Source organism: Vespa crabro, chromosome 4 (genome assembly GCF_910589235.1).
Source record: "Vespa crabro chromosome 4, iyVesCrab1.2, whole genome shotgun sequence".
NCBI lineage: Eukaryota > Metazoa > Arthropoda > Insecta > Hymenoptera > Vespidae > Vespa > Vespa crabro.
In genome coordinates this window covers 9349437-9362085 of record NC_060958.1, presented here as the reverse complement: position 1 = coordinate 9362085, position 12649 = coordinate 9349437, and the positions used below count along the sequence as shown (strand labels likewise).

At 39.8% G+C, this 12649-nt stretch overlaps 1 protein-coding gene across 8 annotated transcripts in view; it reads left to right on the top strand.

Annotated features, from left to right (window-relative positions):
* LOC124423604 (segmentation protein cap'n'collar) overlaps positions 1-12649 on the top strand; it is a 92174-nt gene that overhangs the window by 24002 nt on the left and 55523 nt on the right. For 7 of the 8 annotated variants that reach the window (XM_046961509.1, XM_046961504.1, XM_046961503.1 and 4 more), the window contains exon 2: positions 7177-7350. The exons of the other annotated variant lie outside the window; for it this stretch is intronic. In XM_046961509.1, the coding sequence (XP_046817465.1) occupies positions 7177-7350 (174 nt within the window). The remainder of the gene's footprint in view (positions 1-7176; positions 7351-12649) is intronic. 8 annotated transcript variants of the gene reach the window in all.

Here is a 12649-nt window from a genome sequence, read left to right as displayed (position 1 = left end):
AAAAACTAAAGAAGAAAAAAAAAAGAAGAAGAAGAAGAACGAAACAGGATAACGTCCCTCAAATTTATTCCTGTCGTTTTATCCTCAGTTGAATGCGATTTTTTTTCTTTTTTTTTTTTTTTTTTTTTTTTTATCTTTCTCAGGACTCGTGGGAATCGCGCTGAAATGTGCGCATCTTTTTGAACTTCCTCCTTGTAACGAATTTACACCACCCACTCCCTCTTCCCTTTTCTTTACGAGAATCTCACAAAACCGAAGACATACCGTGTTTTCTTTTCGAGCAAGTAATTTCAGGAAGAGTTGCGTTCCCTTTTAGGCTTCCCATTCTCTGTCTGTCCTTCTTATTCTGTTTCTTTCTTTCTTTTTCTTTTTCTCGCTTGGTTCCCCTCTGAAAGGGGTCGCGCACGAGTCTTATTAAGTTCCTCCCTTACCTTGAAAAGTTCCGCTCGAATTAAATCGATTTCCATGGCACCAAAGGCCACGCCTTTCTACCTCGAACGCGCTCGCCATGCGTTTCAACGATCGCTTCGTTATGGACAAATTGAAAATCCTTTCGAAAGCGTCTACATTCGCTTTGCGTTATGTATATATATATATATTTATTGCGTTGTGTATATGTATATATATATATATATATATATATATATATATTGCGTTGTGTATATGTATATATATATGTAATATATATTTATATGTATATAAATATACAGTTACATAAATATATACGCTAGTCGTTTAAAAGATTTTCATAAACATTAAGATTTTCCGATCGTTAGTTTCTTGCTTTTCATTTTTCTTGATTTTCTCGTACGCTCGTACGATCCTCAAATATAGCGGGGATAGTTTTATTCGAAAAGAAAATTTCTTCTCGGTTTTCGAGGCAATTTCTCGGAATCTCGAGAGATACAACAAGCAAAACGATCGCTTTTCCACGGTAAGACAGGCGTCCCCTAGGATACGCTTTTCCCCCTCTCTCTCTCTCTCTCTCTCTCTCTCTTCTTTTTCTTCTTCTTCTTCTTTTCTTCTTCTTCATCTTCTTCCTTTACTCCCTCTCCCCCCCTCCACTCTCTCTTTCTCTCTGTCTCTATCTGTCTTTCTCAGCGGCGCAGATCCCGCAGGATCATTAATCAAATTCCCCCCTAGCGTCGCCTCACGTTTATCCCCTCCACAAGTCGAGACTTGGCCGCCATTACTGCGCGGCTGCGTGCACGGGCGCACTAATTAAAACCAGGAAATTAATGCTTTATACCTTTGAGCCTGCTTTCTCTCTCTCTCTCTCTCTCTTTCTCTCTCTCTCTCTCTCTCTCTCTATCTATCTATCTATCTTTCTCTTTCTCTCTCTCCCTATTCCTCTCCCTCATTCTCTTTCTCTCGATAATACGAATTCGTTTCGATCGTATAAGTTTTGTACATATAATCAGAGTACCGAAATTACGAATGTGTTGTTTTTTTTTAATTCCTTTTTTCTTTTTTCTTTTTTTTTTTTTCATTCCATCTTTGCATTTATTTATTTATTGTATATATTATTTTTTTAATTTTCGAAAAAAGAAAAGAAAGACGATCACACTTCTTGTTTAACTTGAAATTGTCTCCGAAATTTAGTTTCAACGTGGGAACGTCCATAATTTTTCATACATTATGAAATGCATCAAGATCAACATCATCATTATTATCATCATCATCATCATCATCATCATCATCATCATCATCATCATCATCATCGTCACCATCACGAACTCCTTCGTCAATTTTCGATGGAAATAGATAAGAGACATTCCGAAAGAAAGTTTTTCTTTCGGCTCGTCTCTTTTCCTCTTCGACTTTTAAAACGCAAGCAACGAGGAAATGGATGGGCGTAACCCATGGGGGACCCATTAGCGGTCAGTGGTCCATCTCGGTTCACCGCAAAACGTCTAAAGCCACTTGTAACTATGCGAATACTAAGTAATTTATGAATACTGAATAGGATTTTGTCGGGGGTAAACCATTTGGCATGGTCGCTTCTTTTTTATTCACAAGGAAGTCATTATTTTAATACTGTGTATTTGACTATCTTGGAACCCAAGCCTCTTTCTCTTTTTCTCTCTTTCTTTTGTATTTTTAAACCCTTTTATCAACTAACACATATCCGGTGATAATGAAATAGCATTTGTATTAATGATTATATTTTTTCTAATAGTAAAGCTATTCAAATATGTATTTTTTTACGGCGAATATGTTATAACAACTATTTTTAATATCTTAAATAGAAAAAACAAATATATATATATATTTATGTATGTATATATTTTTATGAATGTGTATATATATATATATATATTTGTATTTGATGGACGGCCCGATAGATCAATGGGATCGATCTAAATTGGATTTATTCTCGAAGAGGAAGAGGAAGATAAAGAAGAAGAAGAAGCGACGACGCGTCGATCGTAAATTAGTCCGGCATGCACCTGCCGTAAAAAGCAGCGAGCTGTCGTCGGTGTCGGTGCAACTTGTCTCCTTTTTCTCTTTCTCTTTCTCTCTTTCGTTCTCTCGTTGAGGTAAAGGGTGGCGTGAAAATCGAGGATAATGGCTGGTCAACCTAACGGTAGAAGCACCATTAGGTCTATTTATCGTACACACAGAGTAGTCGGAGGTCCCAACATTGCTTCCATCCTTCGTTGTTGAGAGTTGCACGCTCCTGCATGAAGGATTCAATGCGTGAAAGATGACGTTCGAAGAATACCTAAGGCGGCGTTATGCGATAACGAGATTAAGAATAAATTTGTAAAGGAGATCTCGAACGTCTCGTAATTTTTTACATGGAGGACTTTTTTTTCCTTTTCTTCTTCTTCTTTTTTTTTTTTTTTTTTTTTTTTTTTTTTCGTTGAAGGACTTTCAGGACTCGTCACAATTTATCACATTCTACGTACTTGTATTTTGACGGAATATATATTTTTCTATGTCGTCAATTGTTCATTACAGTGAACAATGAAGAGAGGAAAAGAATAAAAAAAAAAGATGACAAAAAATGGAGCGACGAAGTTGATTAAATGTCTTAAAGGTTATCTTCTATCAAGTGTACATACAACATATATGCATATTAATATTGTTTTCCTACTCAGAATATATATATATATATATATATATATATATACATATATAGTACATATAGTAATATTTATATAGATACTTAGGATCGATAGGATACTTACTACGTATACATCCGAATCGCGTTCGCGCTTCCAACGAAATTGCAGTGTACATTCTATGAGAATGCTTGATGATCGATCCATGACGCTAATGCCACGTGCCGTGCCGATAATTTATAGGTTCGATAGATGCAACTTTTCTTGCGTTCAAAGTAGCAAACTCGGTTACGGAGTTATGCAATAAGGAAACGATCCCATAAAGTTAAGTTTGTAATCGATCTAATAAACAACGTGAGCAACGCGAAAAGAAAAGTTCTTTCGATTGATCGAGTTGCTTAGAAATCGTATCGAGATTCTACAGGAAGTATGGGAGAGAGAAAGACCGGATGTGGGACTAAAAAGGGACAGAAAAAGATAGGTGGAGGGGGAGGGGAAGAAAAGAAGAAGAAGAAGAAAAAAAAAAGATTCGAGTCAAAGCCGATTCGTTTCGAACGAGACCGTCGATCGAATGCAAATCGAAGGAAAACGAGTGCACACACACACACACACACAGAGAGAGAGAGAGAGAGAGAGAGAGAGAGAGACAGACAGATAGATAGAGGGACATTTGCTATAAGAGGAAGCTTAATGCATGGCGCCGTACATCTCGCAAACGTTCCAATCGTCGTCCCTGAAAGGAAGTCAGCGTGAAGGAATAGAAAGGCTGCGCAAAGTCCTCCTATCGTCCCTCATTAAAGCGATTTACTCGCGACACTTTTTGCACCGACAAAGAGAGAAAGATTCTACGAAGGAGATCGTCTCGCGATTAACTCGGAGAAAATGCAACAAAAACGTTTAGCTTAAAGCGCAATGACGATGACTTTCGTCTACTTTCTTCCTCGGGACGTCTCTAAATTGTCGAAGCATTCCTACTCTCGTTCCGCGTTCAATTCCGGAATCGTAATAAACGCGTTTGTCGGACATTCCTCCGTTCTTCTTTTTGTCGTTTTGGGGAAAAAAAACAAAGAGAGAGAGAGAGAGAGAGAGAGAGAGAGAGAGAGAGAGAGAGAGAGAGAGAGAGAGAGAGAGAAAACACATGTGTAAGTGCATGGATACGTACGTAATCGGTACATATGTAAATAAATCGGTTAGAATATTTTGAACATTTATCAAGAAAACGATGCACTCTACGATGAATACATTTTTATATTTCTTTTCTTCTCCCCCTTTTTTTTCGTTTTTCTTTCTTTCTTTTTTTTTCTTTTTTCTTTTTTCTTTCTCTTTTTTTTTTTTTTTTTTCTACGAAACCAACCCATTTGATAAATAATAACGTAATTCACATTTGAAACATAATTTCGTTTTTCTCATATATAAAATCTTTATGTGTGCTCGGTTTATCCATTTCATGCATGAAACTCGGACTACCAGAATAGCCAAATTGCAAAGTCATTCGTAGTGTCAGTGATAGCGTGAAGCAGAAGCCATGTCCCACTCATTCTCTCTCTCTCTCTCTCTCTCTCTCTCTCTCTCTCTCTCTCTATCACTTTTGCTCTCTTTCTCCTGTTAACACACTGCACAACGGCGAGAGAAACAAACGTCGGCGAATTTCGTCGAAAGATAAGAGAATGAGATAAAAAGAGAGCGCTTACCGATCGCCATATCGAATCTCGGCGGGTAGTATATGACGACGGGACACAGAACGACACGTCCAATACAATTCGAAGAGGGACGAGCGATGCTAGATAAACACTCGTCGGCCATTACCAGACAACCGCATGTAATTGCTGATCCACAGATACACCTTCTTCTTCCGCGCCTTTTCTTTCCGTGCCGCCCGTTAACGACGCCTTTGTCTTTCTCTCTCTCTCTCTCTCTCTCTCTCTCTCTCTCTCTTTCTTTCTCTTTCTCTTTCTCTTTCTCTTTCTCTTTTCTTTTTTTGCACGCCATCGACAACGATACAATGTGAACGTACTCTTATATAAGTATTTTTCTTATGATCAACGAGTTATGATATCCCACAATCGAGAAAATTACACTTTTTCATCTCGATTGGATTCGATTAGGATTGAAGAAAGATTCCAGTATTTTTATTACGAAAATTGCGGGCAACATCGTTCGAAACGAAATTGATGAATATGTGTTTATGTATGTATGTACGTGTGTGTGTGGTTCTATCGATAGGCGAAGTAAAACGCGAAGAAGCGAGGGTTGAGTGTAAGAAAAGGATGGTTGAGGAGAGAAAAGGAGGGAGGGGGAGAGAGAGAGAGAGAGAGAGAAGGAAGGTAACTGTGGGCGCGGCGGATATCCCGCTGTGTCTTTCCAACATGGCCGACCTCATACGCACACCCACGCCAGGTTCTCTCTTCGTTCTTTCTCTCTATCTCTTTTATTATTTTTTTTTTCTTTCTTTCTTTCTTTCTTTCTCTTCTTCTTCTTCTTCTTCTTTTTCTTTTTCTTTTTCGTTTTCTTTTTCTCTCTTCCTTCTCTCACCCTCTAACCATTTTCTCCTTCTAATTTCTTTTCTCGCTCGTCGAATTACACGCTCGCCGAAATAGCTTTGAAAGGTACGCTATCTCTCTCTCGTACCTTCAAGGTAGAAATATATCCGTCATCTCGTCCATAAGCAAGCCCTATACTATCGTACAGATAACGATATTAAACGAACACGTTCGACGTTCAATAATTTATTACGGACGAATTGTTATCTTCTCGATTTGTAACTCGGTTAATCCAGTTGGTATGTAAAAAAAAAAAAAAAAAAAAAAAAAGAAAAAGAAAAAGAAAAAAAAGAAAGAAAGAAAGAAAAAAAAAAAGGTTAAGACACTTTTTAAATATATTCCGTACTTACTTCCTATAATTTCTTTTAAAAATGATCCTTAAGAAGAAATTGTCGCATAAGTTAATAATTTGTTACAATCTCACGTTAGGATTCAAGAGTAATCATTTCCTTTCGAATCCTTATCCCATTTCTTCCTCTTCTTCCGTACAATTATCCCCTCGCGGTGAAATCTTCCATGGCGGTAAAGAAAAGAAAGAAAGAAACTCAACGAATGCTACGCAACGTCCGACGATGTTAAACAGACCACGATCGAGTTGTTACGCCTGTCCACCGTGAAGGAATCGGCAAATCTAATCGCTTCCTCGTTCAATTATCTATTCAGTACGCCGTTACCCGCTCCTAGCTTGCCTATTCTTTCGGACACGACGACGTTTCTCCGAGGAAATCGTAACGAGCCTTTTGATTTCCTTTCCTTCTTGGACGTCTCTCCTCCTGTCCTCCTTGATGCTTTTTACATCCTTACAAAAGTTCAACGGTGTTAAGGCAAACACGTTGCTGGCTAAACGTTCATTTCTTTTGATTGTATGTAAAAGTTCGAGGAAAGACGGAATCGATCTATCAGTGAGAAAAGAGAGAGAACGAAAGAGAGTGAGAGAGAGTGAGAGAGAGAGAGAGAGAGAGAGAGAGAGAGAGAGAGAGAGAGAGAGAGAGAGAAACAAGGGAAATGAAAACGGAGCAGAGCATAATATTAGATTAGCGAAGAAAATTCGTAGATTGGTTAACGAGGCTGAATAGTTATCCGACAAAATTGGCTCAATTAAAAGTCACGGGGCCAGCTGCCCCGGACGATTGTGCCTCGTCATGTGATTGGTCCCTTCTCTCGAGTCCTTTTCTTCGATCTTCCCTCCCCCTTCTATTTCTCTCTCTCTCTCTCTCTCTCTCTCTCTCTCTCTCTCGCTCACTCGCTCACTTACTCACTCCACTTCTAGATGCATCGATACTCGGCCATCATTAATCATGCACTTTTGTACGTACTCGTCGATGGGACTCCCTGCAAGGGACACATCCAAGAGACGTAACAAAAATGAGCCTCGCAAGGGTATATCGAAGGTGCAGGTATCGAACATCGTTGATACGTGCGGAACCTATTAATTTATTTAAAGTCAAACTGAAAATTAAGATTTCGAGGGGAGGAATATTATAATCCTTTATCGATAATATATTTATAGATAAATTTTGTTCTTTCTTTTATTTTTTTTTTTTTTTCCTTTCTTTCTTTCGTTACAGGACATGGATCTGATCGAAGTACTTTGGAAACAGGATGTGGATTTAGGTTTTACATTAGTCGAACCAACGAGTACAACCTGTAAAAAAAAAGTCGCTACTACGTCCGATAAAGAAACCGAGGATGAGATCGAAAAGCTCAAAGCTCTGGAAGCCATCAATGCCACCAATCAAAAGGTAAGTTAACGTCGTTCTTTTTAGTATACGTCCATTCGATTTTCATCCGAAAAAGCTGCCACAAAAGATGCCGAGATTTCTCCTGTCCATTTTAACAACGTAGGTACCGGGCCGTAATTATCGATTCGTCGATTAAGGACCATTGTTCCGTCGTTCCCGAGCAATGACTTCCCGCTTTCTCGCGCGACGTATTTTCTTTCTCCGATGCCGAGGGGCACACACAAGCTTTTCACACGCTCTCCCAGATAGAGAAAGAGAAAGAGAAAGAGAGATAAATAGAAGGGAAAAAGAGAAAGAAAAAAGATCGTTGATGTCCCATCGGCCGTCATCTTTTCCCCTATCTCTAATCGTATACGGACGAGCGAAAGTAAAATTTTTCTTTCGCAAAAGAGAGAACGACGTTGTCTTGTTATTACTTTTCTTCTTTCTCTTCGTATTATATACTTGGAAATCGTTGGATGGTGACGTTGAAATTGGAAGAAAGATCGAATCGTTTCGGGGACGATTTCTAAGGCGTGGGGAGGGGCGAGGGGGAAAGAGAGAGGGGCAGAGGGGAGAAAGGAAGTTAAAGATTTGATCTCATTAATACTTGTTCATCGTTGATCTGTTCCGTTGAGTATGATTACAAGAAACAAACGATCCGTGTCGGTAGATCGATATCAACCTGGAAGTAGACATAGTAGACATCAAACAAAGATAACGCCAGTCGAGCTTGAACAACTCTGGAATTCGTTATTCAGGGTGGCTATCTCTTCACGATCTGGAGATCTCGCATACCATCTAATACAAAACGTTCTTTCGCGGTGTCCCTCTCTCTCTCTCTCTCTCTCTCTCTCTTTTTCTTTTTTGATACGATCTTTCTCATTCTTCGATTATTTTCCTATAGAGATGTTCTTAAATAAATTTTTAAAATTCTTCAAATTTCCTAACGATAAAAGTTCGATCTATAAGCATTTTTATTCTATATCGATAAATGAAAATAAATTTCAATCATATATATATATATATATAAATATATCATATAACTGGATCAATAATCGGTCAAAGACACTTATCTCTTAAAGAGAGAGAGAGAGAGAGAGAGAGAGAGAGAGAGAGAGGGAGAGAGGGGGAGAGACGAAAACAGAAAGAGAAAGATTAAGCTGGCCAAATGTCCAATGGAAGCCATGTTCGATAGACACTGAAAAAGATTAGGCACGAAGTTAGAAAACCCACGTACCGTGGTCTGGACAAAAGTCTCTTAACAATATAACTCGAATACGTATCGATTGCTGATCTTATCATCATCGGAAAAGTCACGGACGAATGTAGGACGAATTTCAGTCATTTTCGTCATTCAATATTTATCTTTCTGTTTCTATACAACGTAATTTTTCCCCTCGGACGTAACATTTTTATTCCTTTTATTTCTTTGTTTAAAATAGATAACCATATACTTTAAGTATAGAAAGGCTATATTATCTTCCAATGGAAAGAAACATCCTGTTTAGCGTCTCCTATTCGCCTTCTCGAGATCCGTCGTTCAAGGACTCGCGCGTTTCGGTGGATGGACAGGAAGGGCATTTAAGAAGAGTATCCGCGAGCCCCATGAAGAGAGAAGACGAGCTAACGTCCGTAGGATAGTCACCGAGGATGACGTTGCATCGACGTTCTGGGCGGGTAGCTCATCAGACTTCTCGACGGTTCTGTCCTTCCTTCTCTCTTACACCATCCTTCTTCTTCTTCTTCTTCGTTCTCTTCATGAGCTTCGTGCACTCGTCGCACCGTTCCTCTTCTTCTTCGTCTTCTTCTTCTTCTTCTCCTCCTTCTCCTTCTTCGTCCTTTTCTTTTTTTCTCCTAAGAGTCTCTGCTATCTCTTATCCTCCTCCTTTCGGCTCTTCCTCCGCGAAGATCGCATTGTTCCAGCGAGTTCTACCTTTGTGAGGACCACGACGCCGCCTTCTCGAAGGTCCAATAATACAGGGAGAAGGCCCTCTCGATCCCGATCGAAAGCGGACAGATCGATACGAGACGCCGTTCGCGAACAGCTTCGAACAAAGAGGAACCATCTCTCTCTTTCTAACTCTCTCCCTCTCTCTCTTTCTCTCTCTCTTTCACAAGCTTAATACTCCTTTCTTCGATTATAGTATAGTTCCGTCGACAGCCATTGTCAATGTCTCTGAATTGTTTCAACAACGAGCAGAAATATATACAAAAGAAAATTTCGATGAATCGTATTGAACAGTAATATTATTGTGTATTAGAGAAATTTATCAATCAATTTATTTTTTTATTTCTTTCTTTTTTTTTTTTTTCTTTTTTTTTTTATTCTTTTTTATACTTATACCTCGTTATTTTTATTACACTATTATAAAAATAATGAAGGCTACGATCGGAGTGGATCTTATCTTATATATGTTTTGACAACGAAATAGCTTTCCCATCATTAAAACCGCATAAGCCGCGGTATCGGTAAAATAATCGTTCGCGTTTTCGACGTGACTAGCACGAATTTTTAATTCACGAGCTAGGATCTAAATGATCCGTATTCGTCTCGGCGACAGGCTCCATTAGAGCGGCTCCGTTGCGAAATGGACCTAGTATCGATCTCTTTCTTTCTCTCTCTCTCTCTCTCTCTCTCTCTCCCCTTCCCCCCTTTCTCTCTACCTCTTTTTCTATCCTCTTCAAACAAAATAAGAGAGAAAGAGAGAGAGAGAGAGAGAGAGAGAGAGAGAGAGATAAAGAGACACGAAGCCCGAATAGGAAGGAAAAGGAAGTTTGATCAAGAGAAAGGGGAAGGAGAGGGATCTCGAAAACAACGCTTTACTTCCATCCTCTTTCCACTTCTCCCCAGTCCTTGTCTACTAAGGGCAACCCTCCTAAAATGTATTCATAAAACCATCAAAATGGCTAGCGTTCATTTGTTCGCACGATGCATCGACGTGGTACGGCCAAGATGATAGATGTACAGCATCCCTCGACACGAGGCAAGAGGGAGCGCCCTCGATCGCTTCGAGAGCGACCGATGTGGTGGAAGGGAAACCCTGGTTGGTCCTGCCAGGATATAAGAGAGAGAAATACGCAAGGTTCCAAGAGATTGGAGCATCCTAGTGGGGGAATTCGGAGGGTCGTATTAATGGTCCTGGAAATTGAAAACGCGTCTGGCAAACCAAAGTGGGTTGGCCTCTTCCTTTCTCTCTTTCTCTCCCTCTCTCTCTCTCTCTCTCTCTCTCTCTCTTCATCCCCCTCTCGTCCCTTCTCCCTCTCCCTCTTTCCATCTCTGTCCTGTTCTTGCTCGATTGTTTTCACTGGCTGAAATATATCCGAGCAAAATGGCGTACGTTGAAGGATTTTCCTCTGGATTAATCGGCTCGTATAGATCAACAATATGAAATATCCTATTGTGAAATATAGATAGTAATGGATATAGTAAATCTTGAATTAAATCGTAAAATTGATTTGACTAGAAAAGGAAGAAATTACGTACGTATGATCAATCGACGTTCATAGAATCGAATCGATTAATCGCAGATCTGTCTTTGTCGGTGAACTCGTATTAAGGTGTCAATAACAAGGATGATGCGAATATCGCGGCTTGGTATATCACATGGAAGGTACGGATTGTATCAACGCTTTACAGAACGATGACTCGCTTTGATTATCGAGGTTCTCATCGTCTTCGTCGTCTTCGTCGTCGTTGTCGCCATCGTCGTCGTTGTCGTTGTCGCCGTCGTCATCGTTGTGGGTCGGCTTCAATAAATGGGCACAGTTCGATATCCATGCCGAGCATTGATTTCATATTTATTCTGGGAGATCGAGGTGAGTCTGATATACTATAGTACTACAAACGTAGACCTCGGTTCGATTCGACGGCAACGACAGCTAAGACGACGACGACGACGATTATTGTGTTGCCTCGAACTCGTAACAGTTTCTTAATTGAGAGCTATGCCGGCGAATACTGGCCTGCGTCGATGACAGGACCTCCTTTGTCGCGTCGATCGAGAGACGCAAGGTATCTCTGAAAAAGATGATGCTGCGAGTTCGAAACGATGACCGTGAAAAGTCATCGCGAGTTATCGAACCATTGCCCTCTTCTCTTTTTGTCGTCGTTTGGTTGGAAAAAAATCATCGGCCATGAGGAAAACGTCTTTTATTAATAGGTCAGATAGAAATCTTCGATCTGCTATTATTACTTTTTCTTTTTCTCTTTTTGTTTCTTTTTTCATTCTTTTTTTTTTCCCCCATTTATTTATTCACTCGTTCGTAGACACGAACGTTTTGTATATAAATGAAAGAAATATCTTGGTTCAGCTTTCAAGGACGAATTCCGAACGTCCGATTGGCTTCGTGAAAAGTCGAGAAAGGGGCGAAGAAGGGAAGGGGGAAGGACGTTCGAGGATCGAACTTTGTATTCATAACACTGAGGCCGAAATAACGCGGCACTCAACGGACGATACATCACGCGGAGTGAAAAAGAGACGAAAAACGAGAAGGCAGGCTGGAAAAAAAAGGAGGAGAAAGAGATAGAACCTTAGAGGGTGGGGGATATAAAGGGAAGAGAGAGAGAGAGAGAGAGAGAGAGAGAGAGAGAGAGAGAGAGAGAGAGAGAGAGATGGGTGAAGAAAGAGAGAAATAGAAGAGAAAGAGAGAACGCGCGTGGTTGGATGGCCACTATCAGAGGCTCTCTATGATTAATGATCGGAGTATAATGCTGTTTTCATTAAACTCATTTCACTGCAGCTCGTATATAGCGCCGCCATGATCGACCTTTGGTTCGGGGGCATACGCGCGCCCTTAGCTCCTTTCTCGACCGTTGCCTCTGCACGCTTGGGACTTGATTATGACGTCTATATGAAAATCGGCCTTGAGTCATCCCTCTCTTTCTATCTCTCCTTTTTCTCCCTTTCTCAGACACGTTCCTCTAATTTTTATTATTGTGCGTTTCGTTGTAACTATATCTCATCGGTCATAGATAAACATTAACTTAAATTCTCCCGATATAGATATTATTCATTTGATAATAATACAAATAAAATTTCCCCGTTCTCGTAAATATTCAATCGTTCGTTCACCCTGATGCCCGATAAACAGAAAAACATAGATTAATTATTCTCAAGCTAATCGTTTATATCGGTTCTCTTCCTTCATCCTCATTTTCCAGATAATTTAACGAGTTCGTGCGGTATGTAGCTACGTAGAAAAAGAAAAAGAGAGAGAGAGAGAGAGAGAGAGAGAGTTAATAAGGATACACCTAGATACACCATGTGCCATGTCCGAGCTTAATGCGATAATCCTCATTTTTTATCTCCTTCATTTT